Genomic DNA, 20030 nt, shown 5'->3' on the forward strand with positions numbered 1-20030 from the left:
ATGAGACGGCCCCTTCCTGCTCCAGGGTCGCCTCACGCCAGCCCCTCGCTCCCCCTCTGTCCCACGTGGTCCAGGCACAGTCCCGCCTCAGGGCATGTGCGCTGGCTCTGTCCTCCACCTTGGGGGCCCTTCCCCAGGTCCCCAAGTGTCACCTCACTAAGGCCCTTACCAGAGCTCGGCCTCTCAGCCAGGCCATCGCTGGCCAGCACACTGAAAACTGCAACCCCCCAATGCCTCCCCCACCTTCCAGGCTTCATTTCCCACCTTGGCATCTCCCACCACCTCCATACACTTTCTCTCTTACTCATTCCCCTTTTCCTTAAGTTCGTAGGTACCATGATGCATGTGAGCTCCCAAGGGCAGTGCAGCAATTGGTCAGGTCCTTCTGAAACTGTGTGCAAAACCGTGTGGGTATTTTTCTCACGAGACAGTCCACAGCTGTCCTCTGATTCTCGAAGGGGCCCATAGGGAAAGGGGTCTGTGACCCACCAGCCATCTCCCCTCCCGCCATTTTCCCCCGGGGAAAGGCGAATTCCCCGGGAGCCTTCATTTATGCCTGTGTCCTTTAGAAGAAAACCTTGAGGGTAGAAGACAGAGATGAAGAGGAATAACATTCAGTGAATGTTCCCAATGCATCAGGCATTATGCCAGATACTCTGCCTAAGTTATTTCGTTTCATCCTGACAATAATCCCCTGAAGTGTCTACTGGTGTCCCATTTTATAGGAGAGGAGACCAAGGCGCAGAGAGGTAAAAGGATCTGTCTAGTTACTGCACGAAGCATGTCCTTTTATTCTGATGGTTTGCCTTGTGGGGTCTTGTGGATCCTGGAGGGACCGCCCCTCCCAGGTTTAGCAAATTCCTCAAAATAGCAAACCACAAGTGCTTTTCATATGCAAACCAACCAGTCCGGAACGCACACCTCCTCTGTTGGGCTCTGACACTCTGGGCCACTATCCCCCTGTCCTAATCACCCCAGGGCCAGGTACCAGACAACTAGGGACAGCGCTGTGCCCCAGAGCCTCCTGAAATTATTCAGACTAGCCTATGCTAAGCCTGCTTCCCCTGCCTCACTCATTCCTTCCCTGGGAAACCACAATAAAGGCTCTTGCCCACATTTTCCCCTCACTCCCTCTGCCTGCGGATGGACACTGGTGCTTCCCCAGGTGGCCCCCCACCCCATGGTGTGGCATGCCCTCTCCTCTTGGGATCTGTGAGTAACAAACGATCTTTTCAATGGCAGTTGTCTCCTGATCTGTTGCCCTTGAGACGCCTAAATAACAACAAAACCTGTCTTTTAAAACAGTTACAACCTTACCAAACTGTTGGAGAGGGAGCTTCAAACCCAGCATCTCCAGCTCCAAACTCCCCCATGGCCTGGGGTTACAAGGCTAAAGCCTCCAGTAATTCCCTTGTCCCAGGGGCTCAAATCCAAGCCCCCACTCATGGTGCCCAAGACCGCTGTGTCTGGGCCCTGCTCCCAGGCCCGTGGTCAGGACTTGGTGATATTAACGCATTCACAGAGGCAGGAGAGCACCGTGGTTCTGAGTGTGCGCTCTGGAACCAGGCTAGATTCTGCCACCCTGCTGTCAAGTGATGCTGGCATCACGCCTGTTTGCTCACCTGTAAAAGGGCAACAATAACTGAACGCTCTTCTTGACGTTACCGTAAGGATCAAAAGACAAATGGCTACGCAAGGGGTTAGCTCAGTGCCTGGCCCTTGGCAAAGTACGACGCCCACATATGAGCGGCTGTGAGTAGACACACAGACCCCACTACACACGCTATGTTGTCTCAAGCCCCTTGGCCCTTGCTCGTGTCATCCCTCTCCCCTTTCCTGCTCATCCTCCAGGGCTGAGGTCGGCACCATCTCCTCCTGGGACCCCCTTCTGACTCCCCATGAATGCACGGTACCACCTCTGCACCCTCCACATCCGCCTGTGCATTCCTCTTCGACGGCCACTATTCTATAGTCACGTTTTCTGCTGAATGTTGGTCTTTCTCCCTTAACTGTGACTTCCCTGAGGATAGAACTAACATTTATTCTTGAGGGTAGAAAAACTGGCTTATCCATTCCGGTAATCCCCATGCCTGGTGCAGAGTTGTCACCCAACGAATGTGTCACCTGCGCAGATACACTTTCCCAAGCAAAGTCACAAAAGGAAACCCCAGATAACCATGCTGTCGATGCCATGTCTTGTAAACAGCTAGCTTCAATTGCTTAGTTAAAGAAAGCCACCTTCCCCGCTATATCAGTGTCCTATGGCTGCTGTAACGAATTATCGCCAACTTAGTGGCTTGAAACAGCACAGATTTCTTATCTGACAGTTCGGAAGTCAGAGTCTGAAATGGGTTTCATTGGTCCCAATCCGAGGTGTCAGAGGTTTGGGCTCACTCTGTAGAGGCTCCAGGAGAAAATCTGCTTCCCTGCCTTTTGCAACACCCACAGCTGCATTCCCTGCATCCCCTGGCTCACGGCCCCTCCCCTCCTCTTCAAAGCCAGCAGCATAGCATCTTCAACTCTTCCATTTGTCACATCGCCTTCTGTCCCTCTGATTCTCTGTCTCCTTCTTATAAGGACCCCTCTGATTATATCAGATACAACTAGATAACCCAGAATAAGCTCCCATCTCAAAATCCTTAAGTCAATCACACCTGCATAGTCCCTTTTGCATAAAGTGCCATGTATAGGCTCAGGGGATTAGGAAGTGGACATCCTGAGGGGCCATGTTCAGCTGACACCACCCACAATCACCCATTTAATAGCAGGGCAAAGGTCCTCAATGGGAATGTTACGTTCCCCCATCGCCCCCCACCCCCAGGACATCTGGCAGACTTTCTTGGTTGTCACAGCTCGGGGTGAGGACGCTGTGGGCATCTAGTGGGTAGGAACCAGGGATATTGACAAATATTCTGCAGAGCACAGGATAGCTCCCCAATACACAAGCAAAGAATGATTTGGCCCCAGATATACTAGTGCTGAGAATGAGAAACCCTGTGACGGGGTTCCTATTCCTATTTCCTCAATGTTCTCAAGTTACAAACAAACTGTGAACCTGCATGTGTCAAGCAGCTGGAGATTCAGGCTTTCTAGAGTTCCTCCTGAGAACTCAATATCCTGAAAGAGGCCCCTGGGGCGCAGACCAGTGACCTTGGGAGAGGTCATGAGAACAGCATCTCTGCGGTCTGATACCTGGACAAGGAGTCTCTTCTGAGCGGCTGACCACGAGCTGACGGTCACTCTGGGAACATGGGGGAAGGCAACAGCCCCCCTCTCAAGGAGCTTCAAGGTCAAACACTGGTATTTAAAGGACCGGGCAGGAGGAAAGCTAAATCCAGCCCTCTGATTCGGTTGCCTCTTCTTTCTAAGATGCTGTCAGAGCTATTGAAATACCATCTTCACAGCCAACTAGGTAAAGGCAAACTTCAGAGAGTCTAGAACAAATGTCAGCCACTCAGCTGGTCTGGCACAAGCCTCGCGGATGCCTGGATCCTGGTGGGCCTGAAGCACCCTGTGAAGAAATCCGTCTGCTATCCCTGGAAATTTCCAGCAAATCCACCCTCATTGAGGAGCAAACAGCCAACCAGTCTCAATGCCCTGATGCTCCCAGACGGACTGCATTTTAACAGAGGCCGTGCGATGCCCTGGAAAGCATGGGCTTTGGTACAAGCAGACTGGGCCTTAGTTTACTGTTTGTGACCCATGCGTACAAACACGGATTTGGAATATTCAATATACATTTGATATATGTACATCTTTGATGTATTTACATACTATACTATATATTTATATATCTATATATAGTGTATATATATATATAGAGAGAGAGACAGAGACAGAGACAGAGAATGTGTATAGTACAATGTACACACATGGTGAATATACAGAGTATACATATACAGTATCCTATGGCAATAAAGGTGTGCCTACATGTCCTATTCCCCCATACACACGTGTATAGACTCAATTATATTTGAAATGGTATTATTCATGTGTTACTCGTTATTGCCTGTCTCCACTAAGATGTAGGCCCCCGAAGGGCAGAGACCCGCCTGCCTGGCTCACCTCTGTTCCCCCAGAGGCTAGCACAGGGCCAGGCGTGCTCAGTGCAGATGTGTTTCAGGGAGCCTGGGTGATGTATTATCGTTGACCGTCAGACTTACCTATAACATTTTTTTTTTTTGTGGTACGCGGGCCTCTCACTGCTGTGGCCTCTCCCGTTGCGGAGCACAGGTTCCAGACGTGCAGGCTCAGCGGCCATGGCTCACGGGCCCAGCCGCTCCGCGGCATGTGGGATCTTCCCGGACCGGGGCACGAACCCGCGTCCCCTGCATCGGCAGGCGGACTCTCAACCACTGCCCTGCCAGGGAAGCCCATACCTATACTATTTTGACAAAGGCCTAACTGAACTGATTTTCTCACGCAATCATGCCCTCCCAAGAGAGAAGCAGGCCTGCAGCCGGGGGCAAGAGCATCTCCAGCTCAATCTCACCTTGCAGGGCCCTGGGATTCCAGGTTTGTAAGTGGGGGGAGAGGAGGGTCCTGCTGGGATTCTAAGCTACAATGATGTAATTCAATCTAAACCCCAAAGTCATTCCCTCACCCAAGACACAAAGTAACCGCATGTATACCTTACCCCTAGTCCCCAGGTGGCTTCCCTCTAATCTCACAGGGTCCCCACCCATCCCCTCTGAGTAGATTACGGCAGGTACGATTATTCCCAACTTAAAAAGGAGAAACCGAGGCTCAGAGAGGTTAAGTGATGTGTCAGAGATCCCAGCCAAATTAACGGGCAAGGGGGGTGGCTAGAAGCTGGCGCCCACAGCTGGAGTTCCCACCTTTTCTCCTGTCACATCCCCCCTCCTCCCCCGCGAACTGCTCCTCCAGCCAACCGGCTCTGCGTCTCCCTGACAGGTCACCGCACGATCTGACCACTGCAAGAGAAATCCTGGGAGGAGAAGGGCTTGGGCCAAGGGCAGGGGCACCGCCCACTTCTGCACCAGGGACTGAAGGGTGGGGAGGAGGGAGAAGCGGGAGAAATGGGGGGGACAGAGGCGCGAGACTGGCCATCGCAGGCTGACCTCGCTGCTGCTGCTGCGCCCTCGGCACCGTGCTGGGCTAGAACCAGCTCTCTCCACGGTCCTGGCCTGGTTACAGGAGGAACGGCCCCTGGAGCCCTGGAAGGGACTGTGTCGGGAGGCTGCGGAGGGCTCTCCGACCGCTGTTGAGCTCCACGGCAGCTCAGGCGAGCAGCCTGGCGAAGGGAGCAGAGCTGCCAAGCAGGTGACGTCGCCCAGTCAGAGCCTCGCTGAGCAGGGCAGCAAAGCGGGCCTCGGATGGGTGATTGCCAGGGGGCCCCCTTTGTGACACAAACAAATGTATTTCACTTGCTCCTGACAAAACCCCTCTGAGGCAGGAGTTACGACGCATGGTTTACAAACGAGAACCCCGAGGCTCAAAGAGGCTAAGGGCCTTATGGGACTGATGCAGCTTCTAAGTGCAAATCAGAGTGTGAAGCCAGGTCCACACCTGTTACCACTCAAAACAAGAGGCAGCACCTTTTCTTCTAGGCGACAGTCTCAGGAGACTACTGGAGGGATAAGCAGAGAAGGCCTCAAGGTACTTGGTTATTACTGGGGCAGGGTGGGGGGGTGAAGGGAATGATGGGGTCCCCAAGAACAGCAGGAGATGGGGATGAGCTCCACGCGGTCACAGGTGGGCAGGTAGTACAGCGGGCAGGCTCCTGAACCCCAGGGTCTGGCAGCCTGGGGCACGTGGGGTCTGAACACGTAAGAGGGCCTGGAATTGAGAGAGGACTCAGCTCTCCGCTGGTCAGCGTCAGACCCAAACGTCACTCCAGGTTGGCCAGGGAGTGACTGCCTCACCCCTAGGACTCCTCTTGTTGTCCTGACCCACCTAACACCTCCAATTGTGTCTAGAATGGAAAGGATCCCTTTTTTATTTTTACAGATGAAGAAGGTGAGGCTCAGACAGGAAGGAGAACAGCTTACAGGGACTCCCCCATTTCCTTCTCAGGGTCTCTTCCATTCCACCCACTCCCTAGGAGTGAGAGATGTGTGACACAGGAAGACATCATTCATGAAATCTGTAGGCCTTCTTTCCTTGGAAATCTTAAGAAATAGAAAAGATCTTTTGAAGATCACTTAATTGCCGTCTTTCCTGGAGCTGGGAGTTCCCACGAGACCTTGAGTTTGTGATTGCCTCTAATGTGAATGTCTAGCCTAATAATTAAACATTGCTCCTGTCCGATTCTTGCTCAGATTCCCCCGCTTTTCTCTTCCTTACAGTCACAGCCTGCCAGACTGAAAGGACTTCAGGAGTCCCTCCTGCCCTTACTCATATTACTCAGGCTCAGAGATGAGATGGGAGAGATTTTCCCAGCATCCCTTGCCACGTTCTAGCACAGTGGACTCAGGACCCAGGGCTCCTTCAGCTGCCCGCCTCCCTGTGCAGGAAAGTTGCGGGGTGGGAGACAGGAGAGCAAATCTAAGAAGGGTGACGTGTCTCTGTGGGGCAATGAAACTGTTCTGAGATTGGTCGTGGTGATGGTGACAACTCCACAGATACGCTAACAGCCATTGAATCGTACACTTCAAATGGGTGAATTTTACGGTATGTAAAGTGTATCTCAATAAAGCAGTTTAAAATGTTTTAACAAAGCAGAAGAGGAAGAGGTGCTCTGCTGGCAGGACCCCCGGGGCAGGGCTGAGCCCAGGCACGACACACCCACCTTCCCAGCCTCCTGGCTGCTCCCCAAACACTGGAGTCACTTTCTTAGCCCAAGGCCTTGCCCTTGGCTGTCCCCTCCTCTGGTACACTCACCTCCAGAGATCTGTGGGCTGGCTCCCTCCCTCCTTCATATCTTTGCTCAGAGGTCCCCTTCCTGCCACCCCATTGAAGACTGGGAGACCTTCCTGCAACACTGTTGAAGGCTGACACGGCTCTGCTCCCCCGCCCCTCTCTCTTCCCAGCTTTACAGCTCTGCTGAGTACCTACCATTTTCTAATAGTTGTTTTGTTCGTTGTCTGTCTCTCCCTACAAGAAATGCAAGCTCCACGAGAGCAGGGCTTTCTATCTGTTTTGTTTATTGCTCATATCTGTCCCCAGTGCCTAGAACCATGCTTGGTGCATAGGAGGTGCTTAATAAACAGTTACTGACTAAGTGGCCCCGTTACAGTTACGGCTCAGGCTTCTGAACTGGCAGCACTCGGCGCCTCCCCCAAGAAGCCCCACTGGCTTTGTCCCAACATTTCATGCACAAACATTTTCAGGTGGCCGATGGTTATTTCATCGGTGTTAACTGTAGTGAAATTGATTTAGCCTGCCTTTCTCAAACGTTTTCTGCTGCTTTAAGAACGCTCCCTCATACGTACATACTGCATTTTCTTTTACACTTAAAATTTGTTAAGAGGGTAGATCTTACATGTGTTCTTATCACAGTTTAAAAAAAAGAACTCTCCTCTCTTTTTGATGCACCAAAAGTGATGTCTCTGTTTAATATCCTTGCAAACTCTGTTTAGAAGTGGGAGGTTTTAATGTTCTGTTTGACAAGAAGCCACTGGGAGCTGAAGCAGAACTGGGAGCTGGAGTTGGCTGTTCAGGGCACCCTGTGTGTAGACGCCAAGCGGGTATCTGATGGGCAAGAAGGAGGGGCAGCTTCTCAGAAGGAGACAGAAACAGAGCTGGGGAGAGTTCGTACCCCGGGGAAACGAGAGAGGCCGAGTCTGTGTTCTGGGGGGAGAAGGAAGGCGTGTCCCTCTTCACTGCAGGTACAGGTGAAGATGCAAGACAGCCAGGGGAAGGGCATGAACAGGGAAGTGCACATCTTCTCCTTTATCTATCCTGGAGGCTAAGACTGAGAAATGGCACGAGCAGCCTGGAGCTGAGATCCGAGGCTGGAAGATCGTGGTACCAACCTGGTCTGAAACCCCAGAGCATCTCTCAGAGCTAGCGGCTCCAGCTCAGCACGGGGCGGGGGTGAGGGCCAGCGGGAGTCAGGGAGAAGGGGGCTACTCCACCAGGATTAAGTCAGGCGGTGGCTCACACAATAGGGGATCAGGGGGCACCGAAACCCCCCATAACTCTGCTCAAGGTGATTCATTATCTGACGGTGTTTGATGCAGTGAAATGGTTGTTTCAATAACAAAGTTTACTCCTTGGTAATGAGGAAAGTTGAGTAGGAAATTCCCAGGTCTGGTATAGAACACAGATCTGTGGTCATGGGCCACGCAACCAGACCACCCTCACCTTCTGGGGGGCAGCTTCACCTAAGTGTAACCAAAATCCTAAATGATCAAGGAGCCAACTTTTGTGTCCCAGATTTGGAGGGTAACAGCTAATGTCCATATGAGCGGGACTGGAGAGACACGACAGCGCTTTTCACATTACAGAAAAGAACTCTCCCAAGGGGAGAAACATGGACGTCTTTCACTGTGGGGAGGGGAAGGCAGGGAGGGCCGTTTAACCAAGCCCACAGCCGAGAAGCAGACCCTGGCCTTCGCTCCCCTGAGAACCGGAACCTGGAAGCCTAGCCCTCACGCAGAATGGAAACCTGATCCGGAGAGGAAGCCCGGAGAGGGAGCTGATTGGGATGACTTTCGTCCTCACTCGGGAAAGGAGGAAGAGCTCCTGGGGTGGCAGCTGAAGAAAAAGGTACAGACGGGAGCAGAGAAACTGGACGAACACCTGCCTCTCTGCAGCACTCTCTTGCTGGGGAAAGGAGCAAATGTGAAGCTAAGGTACACGCCACTGGTGGGCTTCTGATGTAGGCGGAGCTGACAAGTGAGGTTAAGAAAGAAGGAAACTATTAGGGAGGTTAGCACCAAAGGGACGGAAAGACAAGAGGCCTATTTGTATCTCAGAGCTCAACGTTTGTTTAAAAGAAAACCAATGCTTAAGGGCTTGGTGTTTAAGAACACCTACCGAAGGGTAGGTATCTTTGCAAACCCATTCCTGACACAGCATCTTGCCTACAGCAGAGCAGGTGCCTGACAAGTGGGGTCGTGAGGCCACGGGCGAGTGGTCATCAGAGCCCTGTAAGGCGGATAACTCCTCACGGTGAGCTCAACCCCAAAAGGCAGGCTCAGGTGCCGTGTGGGTGTCGCCAGTGGCGCTCGCCAGCCCTGCCAATGTTCACGTGGGAGGGTCAGAAAACCCAAAAAGCCAGGAAAGGTGACAGAGCTACAAACTCTTGACCCAGTCCCCGTAGAGTGTCCTCAACCTCAGCATACCCTGTTAGAAACCCCCAGCCCTCCTTCTATCACTGCCTGCACCAGGCCTGCTAAGTCTTGTTGATTTCCGCTCCAGAGCAGCCCTCCAGCCCGTGCACTTGGCTTCCACCCCCAAACACTCCAACCCCATCGTTTCACCCTGGACCTCCACCGCTGCCCCTAACCGGCGTTCCTGGCTCAGCTCTTGTTTTCCTCCTGCACAGCAGGAAAGGGAATCTTCTTTAAGAGACTTCCTACATAACCCTCCCCACGGCACTTGGTATAAACCCGAGCTGCCAGGCCTCTGCCTTCCCCTCCATCCTCCGCACGTCGCTCTCCTTCCCCACACCGCCAACCTCCAGCTGTGCTGAGCCCTTTCATTTTCTAGAGCAAGCCAGGCGTTTCCTATCTCAGGGCCTCTACGCATGCCGTCCCCTCTGCCTGGAAGGCTGCATCTGCTTCTCCCATAGCTGGCTCCTCAGTGTTTCTGCTCAGCCGAAATGTCAACTCTCTGGGGAGCCTTCCTCTGACATTCCTGCTCAAATAAGCTCTCTCCACACCCCACCCCGTGTACTGTGGTCTTGGCACCCTGATTGTTTGCTTAAGGCACTTCCCACAGCGTGCTAGCTGTCTAGCTGTTTCTGTTATGTCTCCCAAGAGAGAATGGAAGATTCATGAGGGCCCGGACCACATCTGTTCCCTGTTACCCTCAGCACGTAGTACGGCTCCTGACTTAATGCATCTTGTTGAACGGCAGACTGTATCAAGTGCCCCTAATACGCCAGCCAAGGTGCTGTAGAGGGGTACGTGCAGCTCGTTAGACCTTCACCACCACCCAAAAGCAGTTTACAGATGAAGAAGCCCAGTTTACAGATGAAGAAGCCCAGTTAGGAAATTAACGTGCCCCGTGTCGTAAAGCCAATAAATGGTGGAGGTGGAATTTATATGCAGCTCTGTCGGGCTTTTCTCACTATTCAGGACTGCTTTCCAAACTCTGTCACAGCCTAGAAGCCTCGTGAAGCTTTCAGCAGACAAAAGACTCACTACTAGTGTAAGTGGCATATCAGATAACATGCCCCTTTTATATCTTTATTTAAACTTTCAAGACACCAGATTTAAGTAAGACCCCACTGAAGTACCCAAATGACTCTAGCATAAGATTTCCATGATTTATTATTACTGTTACTATTGGGTTAGCCAAAAAGTTCGTTTGGGTTTTTACGTAAGATTCCTTCAGGTGTTACGGAAAAACCCGAAGGAACTTTTTGGCTAACCCAATATTATCTTTTGACTTGAGTCTGGTTTTGTGGGTAAATTGGATACAAATCCATCTTGCAGGCCAAATACTGTACTGCTAACCCAGTGATAAAAGAGGAATAAAAGGTGGATAGCTGGCAAAAGTGGAAGAGGTTGGCATTGGACAAGATCCATGGAAAACTCACCTATTACAGCAATAGTGATCTTTCTAGCCATCTACTAGCATTAACGGTATAGAGTGGACAGGTGTCACCAAAAGCCCACCAAACAAGGCCAGTTAGCCATGATCTCACTAGTAACTCGTGGTCCAATTCAGAAAGTGTATCTGCAGTAAGAGCTCGACCATCACCAACCACAAAATGACCAGATGCGGCCCGAGGCCCTTGACATTCATCACGTCAAAAATGCTCAGAACAACCCTCTGTGGTAGGTACCAATATTATCCCCATTTCAGAAACGAGAAAACTGAGGAACAGAAAGGCTTGGTCACTTGCTGAAGGTCACACAGCTGTCCAGCAGCAGGCGGAGTCACCCCATCTTTCCAGGCCACGGTCCTCTAAGAACTCACAGAGTCCACGTCGCCAACACGTCCCTTCCAAGTTCACAGACTTTGTCTCCTCTCCTCCAATTTCTACTATTTAAAATGGTTTTCTTTAAAGGGCATACATTGCATGCAGCTTTTTATGGGAAAAGAGAGGGAAGGCATCTACCACCATAACACAAGGGTCCAGTGATGAGCAGATATTCTAGAAGTTAAGAAAGAGGAACATGGGACTTCTCTGGCTCCAGTGGTTAAGACTCTGTGCTTCCACTGCAGCGGGCACGGGTTCAATCCCTGGTCGGGGAACTAAGATCTCACATCCCGCACGATGTGCCCCCCAAACAAATAAATTAATTAAAGGGTTGATATTTTTTAAAAAAGGAAAAAGGAACATGCCAAGAGCTTACAGTCTATGCTCCATGACAGTGACGGCCGGTTTCCTTCCTTCCCATCACCCCAGCCAGCCCTGCAGACCCTCATCCTGGGGACTCACAGCCCAACAGCAAAGATTGCCACTGACCTCTGTCAGGCCCAGCAGCCCCCAAATGTATTTAACTGTGCACGTCTATTTCAAGAAATAACTATTCCATTCACCAAACACGTGGGGAAGTGCTCCCCCAACCTCTGAGCCGCTGGCATGAAAAGACAGGCATGTGGGCAGAAGAGCCAGGGAGTGCTTCCCCAGGCCAAAGTAGCCTGGCTCTTGTCACTCCCAGGCTCCTGCTGACAAAGGCTCACCCAGCGGCCCCTTAGCCTTTGCTGACATGGGCCGCCTGGGCTCCCATGTCAGGAGGACCCCTAGGAAGCAACATCGGCTGCCCCTCGAGTTTCCTCTCTGCGGACTTCACATCCAGCCTCTCTGCATTTCTAACCTGAGCAGTGATCACAGAAAGAGTGGGCTCAGCAAGGCAGCTGGGGCAGCATGACCCACGGGGCGGAAGATGGGGGGTCACCCAGGATTGTGCCCATGCCACTTCCCTGGCAATGCGAAACACACCCCCTTAGATGCCTGCAGAGCTGGGTAACAAAGTGTTCTACGTGCCGAATATCATTGCATTCCCCCCAAATTAGGTACGGTTGTCATCTCCCCCGTTATACCAAAGAGGCATAGAGGTTCAATGAAAGGCCAGAGCTTGGGGCCACGTGGGGCAAGGGGGTATCCCGCTGGAAAGCCCCCCCTACAGGTGCTCATTCATGAACTTGGTGGGACCCAGGGCCCGCTGGAGCAGCTGGGGAGCTGTGGGCCCAGAGGTGAGGACCCAGGAGGCCAGCAGGCCCCACTGGCCAGGGAGAGGTGGGCATGGCGAACAGACCCTCTGCCCCAGCTGCCTTGCTACTCCAGATCACACATGCTCGAGCCCTCTCGAGTCAGGAACCTCTGGGCTGAGTCCCTGCAGCAACAGTCCTGCTTGATTATTCCTCACGACGGGAAGCTCTCTACTTCCTGAGAGTCTTTCCATCCCTGGACGGCTCCTGCTGTTTGAAACGTCTCCCACATGTAGAATCGATAACGGTCTCCCTGCAGCTCCCTCCACACCCTTTGGAGCATCATCCTTCCCTGACATCCCTTCCAATGGTGAAATTCACATAGCTCAAGTCCTCCCCAGGCAAAACGTCCCCAGGGCCCCCCAAGTGCTGTGATCTCCAGCCCCTCGTCACCCTAGACCTTCTCCCCTGCTGGAGCTCCAGCCCTGCTGAAATGGGCTCTGACACGACAATGACACTTGCAGGCTGGTCTGACCTGGGGTCTGCCCTGACATTGGCGACCTGGGGTGAGACTCCACCTTTACCAGAGGAGGCCAATGTGGAAAGTCAGGTGGGCAGTCAGGTGGCCCCCAGAGGCTTCCCGCTGCTGTAGAGACCAGTGTCCAGACCGGGCCCTGGGCGCTCCGAGACCATCTGGGGCCACAGTGGCCAGGAGTGGGGAGGTGCGGCCAGTGGGCGGGGCATGCTGGGCTCTGGACCCCCATCCGCATCTACCTAGAACAGAGCTACTCGAGCCTGTTTTATAAGCGGGGCTTCTACCTTTTCTACATGGGTCTAAGCAGGAGCACCACAGCTTACAAACGTCTAACACTGCTAATGCCTCTCGGCTAAGGCATCTTCCCCATAGCCCGCATGTGTGCAAACACCATGGCTCAGGCCAGCGCCAAGACAAGGGGCCTCTCCCCCCCCAGGACTGGGAGACTAGGGCCCTCCGCCCTGCTGCTCCAGGGACACGGAGACCCGGCTCTCCTCTGCTCACATGACGGCGGGGCAGGCTCGCACGCAGGGGCGCACAAGTCCTGTGCGGGGGAGTGAGGACTCGGGGTCAGGGCGACGCCCCCAGCCCCGGGGAGGGGGAGGGGACTCACAGGGCAGCGTCTCGGCGCGGCTCTTCTGGATCATTATGCAGAGCTGTAGCACCAGTTGGGGGGCGCTTTCCAGGAAGGTCTCCAGGAGGCGCAGCATGTTAACGTCTGCATATTCGTACATCATAGCCCAGTAGAAGCGTCGCTGGTGTTCCTTCTGCCGCTGGCTCTGAATCCCCAGGTACATGGTGCGGATATACCTGCCGAGAGACGGGACAGAACACAGAGAGCGTGGGTCGGCGTGGGAGCTGTGGGAGGGTCAGGCCGTCCCCACAGACTAGCATCCCCTCCTTGGCGCTGAGGTTTTCCGGGTGCTTGGACCAGCTCCAGGGGTTCTGCCGGACCACAGACGGGGTGCTGAGGCTTCGGGGTGGGGTGGGGTGGGGGCAGGCCAGGGAACGGGTCCCAGGCAAGTTGTCCCCTCCCTGGCCTCACTTTGCTCATCTGTAAAATAAGAAATGGAAGAGTGGGACCAGGTGATCTCACAGGCCTGCCAGGGAAGCACCACAGGTGAGCTCAGGGAGCAGGTGGGCTGGCCGAAGTTCCGGGTCCCAGGGGGAACCTTCCTGCAGGGTTTTCACGTCTCTGGAGGAGGAGGGAAGGGAATTAGCATTTATGAAGCTCCTACTAAGTATCATTGGCTGGCTGGCGACTGCATGTTGCCTGGGTCCCAGGCGACAGGCAGGTGTAGTTCCCACGTAGGACAGACAGGCGGGACTCACTTGCCCAGGCTCCAGACCCGATGGCGGAGCAACCAGGAGGCGGCCCCAGGCTGCTGGACACCAAAGCTCGTGCGTGCCCCGCTCTACACTAGGGACGGCCTGCAATGGAGCCTCTATCCAGGTATAGCCCAAGACTCAGTCACACAAACCACTGAGCCCACTCCACCCAGGAGGGACAAGGGGCAAAGGGAGCAGGTGCAGGCAGAGGGCACGGGCTCTGGGTTCAAATCCCGGCTCTGTCATCTGCTCACTGTGGGACCTTGGACTAATTACCCAACTCTGTGTCCTCGTTACTCTTCTTTCACACGGCAGAATCACAGCATCACACGGCTGGCGGGAAGATTAGGGAGATAATCCGCGTGCTGGGCACGTATCCAGGTCCACGTGAGAAAGCCCCCAGGCCTGCCTCACTGTCACCTAAACTTCGGAAGCTTGTCTCCTAGCCACAGTCAAGGGGAGGATGGAAGGTAGCGTCCAAGCCAGCCAGCCGTCTCTGGGGCCAGGCCAGGCCCAGAGGAGCCGGCAGCGCCGGGACAAAAGCAGGGTTCAGAAGGCACAGCTTTGCGGGCCTAGTTAGGATCAAGAATACACATATAAACTGACGCCACAGACAACAGGACAGAGCCACACTTGCGTCCCTGGCCGCCCCCTGGGAATGTATATCATTGTGTCTTTTAAACGGCCGAGCCGGAATCACAGAGGTTGAGAGCATGGTCGACCCCCCTACAGAGTCCCCACTGTCCTCAAGCACCGTCAGGGGCCTACCTGGGGCTGCTGGACGGTCCCTTCTCTCCGTCCCCATCACCACCGCCAGCCTGGTCCCCGCCACCACCATCTCTCCTGGATCGAAGCAGAAGCCTCCTAACTGGTCTCCCAGGGTCCACTCTTGCCCCAGAACAACCCATTCTTTGCACAGCAGCCAAGGTGCTTTGTGAAAATCACAAATGCAATCACGTCACCACCTTCTTTCAACACGCCCGTGGCTTCCCGTCACGTTCAGAATAAAATCCGAGCCCCTCCCTCGGCTCATGGGGTCCTGCCCGCCCCTCCTGTCCCACCGCCCGGTCTCTCTCCCCGCGCCCCCTTCTCATGTCTTCTCTGTCTCTCACGGACACCTGAGTTTGTTTGCGTTCACGCCATCTCCTGGCTGTGGATGCAGAAGGAAGACTCCTGCCCCCAGTGCTCAGACTCCTGCAGGGCAGCACTGTCACAACACGGCGAAGGCAGCTCATGCCCACGTTTACACCGGATTCCTGAGAGGCTCACAGGCAGGGGCTCTATACCCCCCACCCGCTGGGAGCAAAGGGAGAAGTGGGTGTTGCCCAAGAACCTTGCATCGACGTTAGTGAAGCCCATGCTTTAGAGGCAAAGACGCAAAAACATACACTTGTAAAATAATTTAAAACTGGAATTGATGCCCTCTCCAGGTCCAAAACAGTGGGCCTCCCTCCTGTGCGCTAAGCGTGTACTGGACCCACAGAGGAACGAGTGGGCCCCCAGAGTGGGCATCGGGACACAAAGCAGCCCACCTGAACCATCGGTGTGACCTGAACCACACGTGCTGGTGACGGCGAGCGCATCCGACACCTGACGAACACCTGATGGCTGCTTCTCTAGATTCCTGAGAGCCTTTAAGGGACTGGATCTCTGAAAAGACCCACCCGGGAGGCTGGGACGGACACCTTATTTTCTGCACATACACTCCCTGGAGTGAGCGGAGAACAACCCTGCAGAAATCTAAGGGGAGGGAGGCACTGCAGCGGGGACGGTGTCGGGGCCAGCGTGGAGAGGCCGGGGCGCCAGCCTCGCCAGGCACTGCAGGCCAGGCATCTTCCGGAGGCCCCGCCGTGCCCTGTGGGGCAGGTCTGGTTGTCATCATTTAACACCTGGGGAAACTGAGGCTCTGAAGTGAAAGGGCCCTGAATTCTGTTCCGTTCCATGTTCTGTCACTTATTGGCTGCGCCACTTCCCACAAGTCATTGCCTCTCTCTGAGCCTCCATCTGTAAGTTCCCCAAATCAAAGGACCAGGGGAGGGGCTAGGAAAGGGGCAGGGAGGTTGTTGTACCTGACCCGTAAAGCTATGGGGTCACTGAGAGACAGAGACAGAGAGACACAGAGAGACAGAGACACAGGGACAGAGAGAGACAGAGAGGCACACAGAGAGACAGAGACAGAGAGACACAGAGACAGACACACAGAGAGACAGAGACAGAGACACACAGAGAGACAGAGAGACACAGAGACAGAGACAGAGAGACACAGAGACAGAGACACAGAGACAGACACACAGAGAGACAGAGACAGAGAGACAGAGACACACAGGGAGACAGAGAGACACAGAGAGACACAGARACAGAGAGACACAGAGACAGGGAGGCACAGAGACAGAGACAGACACACAGAGAGACAAAAACAGAGAGAGACAGAGAGACAGAGAGGCACACAGAGAGACAGAAACAGAGAGACACACAGAGAGACAGAGAGACAGAGAGACACATGGAGAGACAGAGACAGAGAGATACAGAGAGAGACAGAGACAGAGAGACACACAGAGACAGAGAGACACAGAGAGACAGAGACAGAGAGATAGGGAGAGACAGAAACAGAAAGACAGAGGAACAGAGAGAAAGAAAGAGACAAAGTCGGAGACAAGGACAGAGAGACACAGAGAGAAACAGAGATGGAGAGACAGAGAGGGAGACAGAGACAGACACACAGAGAGAAGAGACAGAGAGACAGACAGAGCTCTGCAGGAGAGAATGGAAAGAGAAAGAGACAAAGGAGAGGGAAGCTACATCAGAATTTGGGGCCAGAAAGAGAAGACCGACTAGATGAGGTGGCAGTAGGAAGAGCCTGGGTGGGAGGTTGGCCCTAAGGACCTGTGGTCACAAGTAGTTGGGAGGCGCTGGGAAGTCCGACTCTGAATCTAGGGCAGAGGGGAGGGTCAGATTAGTCAGATTGGATGATGGCCCGGGAGGCAGAGCAGTGGGGGACGAGGTACACAGGTGAAGGTGATGAAGCAGGGCTTCGGGTCCAGAGGCTCCACACCAGCACCCAGAACCGCCCTGTGGCCGGCGGAGCCTCGGTGCCATGGGTCTCCCAGGTCAGCTGTGGTCTCTGTGCTCCAAACCTCAGCTCTGCCCAGATGCGGCACCTGCAACGCACAGTACTGTGGGCCACAGACTCCCACAGGGGCCAGACCACAAATCTATATTCTCTCAGGGGTGCACTCGGACCACAGCCTCTACCTCTCCTAGACTCAGAAGGTGGCTCAAGGTGGAGGAATGATTATGTAGCAGAGCCAAGCCTATGCTTCCAGGTCCCAGGCCACGGTAACAGCGACACTCAGGTTCACCTAGGTCTGCCCTACCAGGGCAGAGGGAGCAACTCGATCCGCCCCGCCATCCCCATGTTCCCCGAGCCACAAGCCCCTCTGCCCATCTTGGCCAGTGCAGTGGAAGACAACGAGCCCAGAAATGCTGGTTCAACCGTAACACCTGCCAGAGAAACCAAGCTTGCATTTCCTCTGTGAGAACATCCCCAAATATGGGAGTAGATGAGGGTGGGAGTGGACAAAGCCAGAGCCTCTCCCCACCGATGAGCAAACAGATGCTAGGAGCCCAGAGTGCACTGGGATCGAGTCCAAGACCCAAACTGGAAATCCTGCCTCGCAGGGACACCAGCTCACACAGTCACCCGCCGTGGAGGAGGAGCTAAATCAGAGTCCAGTTCAAAATTCCCTATCAAGGGCCTTCGGCCTATTCCACCCCCTCTGGCTCCTGCACCCCTCTCTTCTATCCTTAAGTCCTTGGGTTCCCAGTAGACCTTGTAAAGTCCACAGTGGGTCTAGGTGATCTCTCCGCCCGCCCAGCCAGCGGCCTCCTGCTAAGCCTTCAGCCCCTGTGCAAAGACAGCCTTGGCCCGTGGCCACAAGGTGGCGCCAGACCCTAAGCCACGCAGGAAGGCTGCTCCGCGCACTGATCTCATCCCCAGCTAGCGGCCCCCTAAGGCCTGCACCTTCCGACGCGATGGCAGCGTTGGGGTGCAGGGGGCAGCAGGCGAGGCCTGGGGGCAGGCCCAGGTGTGACGAGTCCCCATGGGAAAGCCCGGCATCTGCAGGCGACACACGGTGGGTTGCTGCTCCCTTACCTTCTCCCCTTCCCTGGCAGGTTCCAGAAAGCTCACCTTCCCCGGGAAAGGTAGTGCGGGAGAGAAGACACGCAACTCTCCTCCTCCTGAATTGCTTCCGCCTGGATTTTGTGTAGCCTCCTGTCACACCATTCTCTCCTAAGAATCATGAAACGCACGGATCTAAAAGCAGGGGTACAGCGTGTCCCCATGGAGTGAGGACTCAGGAAAGCTGGGCCTGGCCTATGGTCTGCAGGGCTGCACGACCTTGGGCGAGTCACCCCCGAGGCCGGGCCTGCTGGATTCATCCAAAACAGAGGGCGGACGGGAGGACCTCTAAGCTTCTGCCTACCTTTCGTTAACTCCATCCTTCTGTGGCTTCTTAGAGCCTTAAGGATGGCCTAGCATCTTTACAGATAATACCCCTGTTTATGTGGCACTCATATATATGTACCGGGCACTGTTCTGAGCATTTTGTACTTATTAGCTCATTTAATCCTTCCAACAAATGTATGGGGTAGATGCACTATTACCCTCACTTCAACATATGGTAAACTGAAGCACTGAGGTTAAGAAATGTGCTTCAGTTTACCCAGCTAAGTAAGGGGTTGAGGAGGGCTTCAAGCCCAGCAGTCTGCTTTGGGGCCAGTGCTTTTCAACTCCTACCCACACGCCCCCTCACAGGTAGACCAGTTGTCCCTTCTCTTTTAAACTTGGTCCAACTTGCTCCCTTCACTACAGTGGAAAATCACTGTTTGCCCCCAACACCTGGGCTCTCTTCCAGGTCTGTCACTGGCTGTGTTGCCTTGGGGAACATCTCCTACCCTCAGGGAGCCTCAGTGTCCTCATCTATACAATGCCTGGCCCAGAGCAGGACCCTAGGACAGGCTGAGCAAATAGATGCCCACCCCCCCCAAAGGGGCTCTCCTCCTGTCTTTCCTTCGGTCCACTCTATTCTCCTTCCAGTCTGTATCCTCCCCTTACTTTGTAAACCATGGAACTGTTTAAAGTTCCTTATACCTCCAGGAGAACTCTCTATAGTTTTTTGAGCACATTTTCACTTTTATAGCAGCTCTGTGAAGGAGACACATTTGTCATCTTTTTCCCGTTGGTTCATCTGAGACTCAGAGAGGATAAGTGATTTCCCCAAAGTCACACAGTCAGTCATGGTTCAGGCGAATCAGAGGTCTTGCCCAAATCGTGTTACCCCATTGGGAGTCAGCTATAGCTCTGCCTAAATCTAAGGGAAATGAGTGATTTCTGCAAAAGCAGGAGGCTGAATAATTTCACCTGTCTGGACCTATAGGGCCCTGAAGCAGCATTTTGAAATCTCCGATTGTGGACAGCAACTCATCCTCAAAGCCCCAAACAGGACTGAGTCTAGGTTTTGTGGGGCCTGAAGCTTAGAGAATTTGCTTTAAGAAAAAAAGTAGTCTACCAAACATTTAAAGTAGAACTAGCCCGATTCTACACACTTTTTTCCCCAAAAAAAATAAAAGAGGAAAGAACACTTCTCTGTTCACTTTATGAGGTCAGCATTACTCTATCAAAGCCAGACACATACAAGAAAATAAAACTACAGATAATATCCCTTATAAACATAGGTGCAAATATCTTCAACAAAATACTAGCAAAACAAATCCAGTGATATACAGAAAGAATGATATTCCATAGCCAACTGGAGTTTATCTTGGAAATGTAAGGCTGATTCTATATTCAGAAATCAATAAATGTAATCAATGATATTAACAAGAAAAACCACATATCACATTAACTGATGCAGAAAGAAAGCGTCTGACA

At 53.4% G+C, this 20030-nt stretch overlaps 1 protein-coding gene across 1 annotated transcript in view; it reads right to left on the reverse strand.

Moving 5' to 3' along the window:
• XKR6 (XK related 6) overlaps nt 1–20030 on the reverse strand; it is a 272791-nt gene that overhangs the window by 9891 nt on the left and 242870 nt on the right. The window contains exon 2 of the mRNA XM_027087876.1: nt 13383–13579. Coding sequence (XP_026943677.1) covers nt 13383–13579 — 197 coding nt within the window. The remainder of the gene's footprint in view (nt 1–13382; nt 13580–20030) is intronic.

The sequence above is a fragment of the Aethalodelphis obliquidens genome, unplaced genomic scaffold (assembly GCF_003676395.1).
Source record: "Aethalodelphis obliquidens isolate GAN/ISIS:26980383/991018 unplaced genomic scaffold, ASM367639v1 scaffold61, whole genome shotgun sequence".
NCBI classification, from domain to species: Eukaryota; Metazoa; Chordata; class Mammalia; order Artiodactyla; family Delphinidae; genus Aethalodelphis; species Aethalodelphis obliquidens.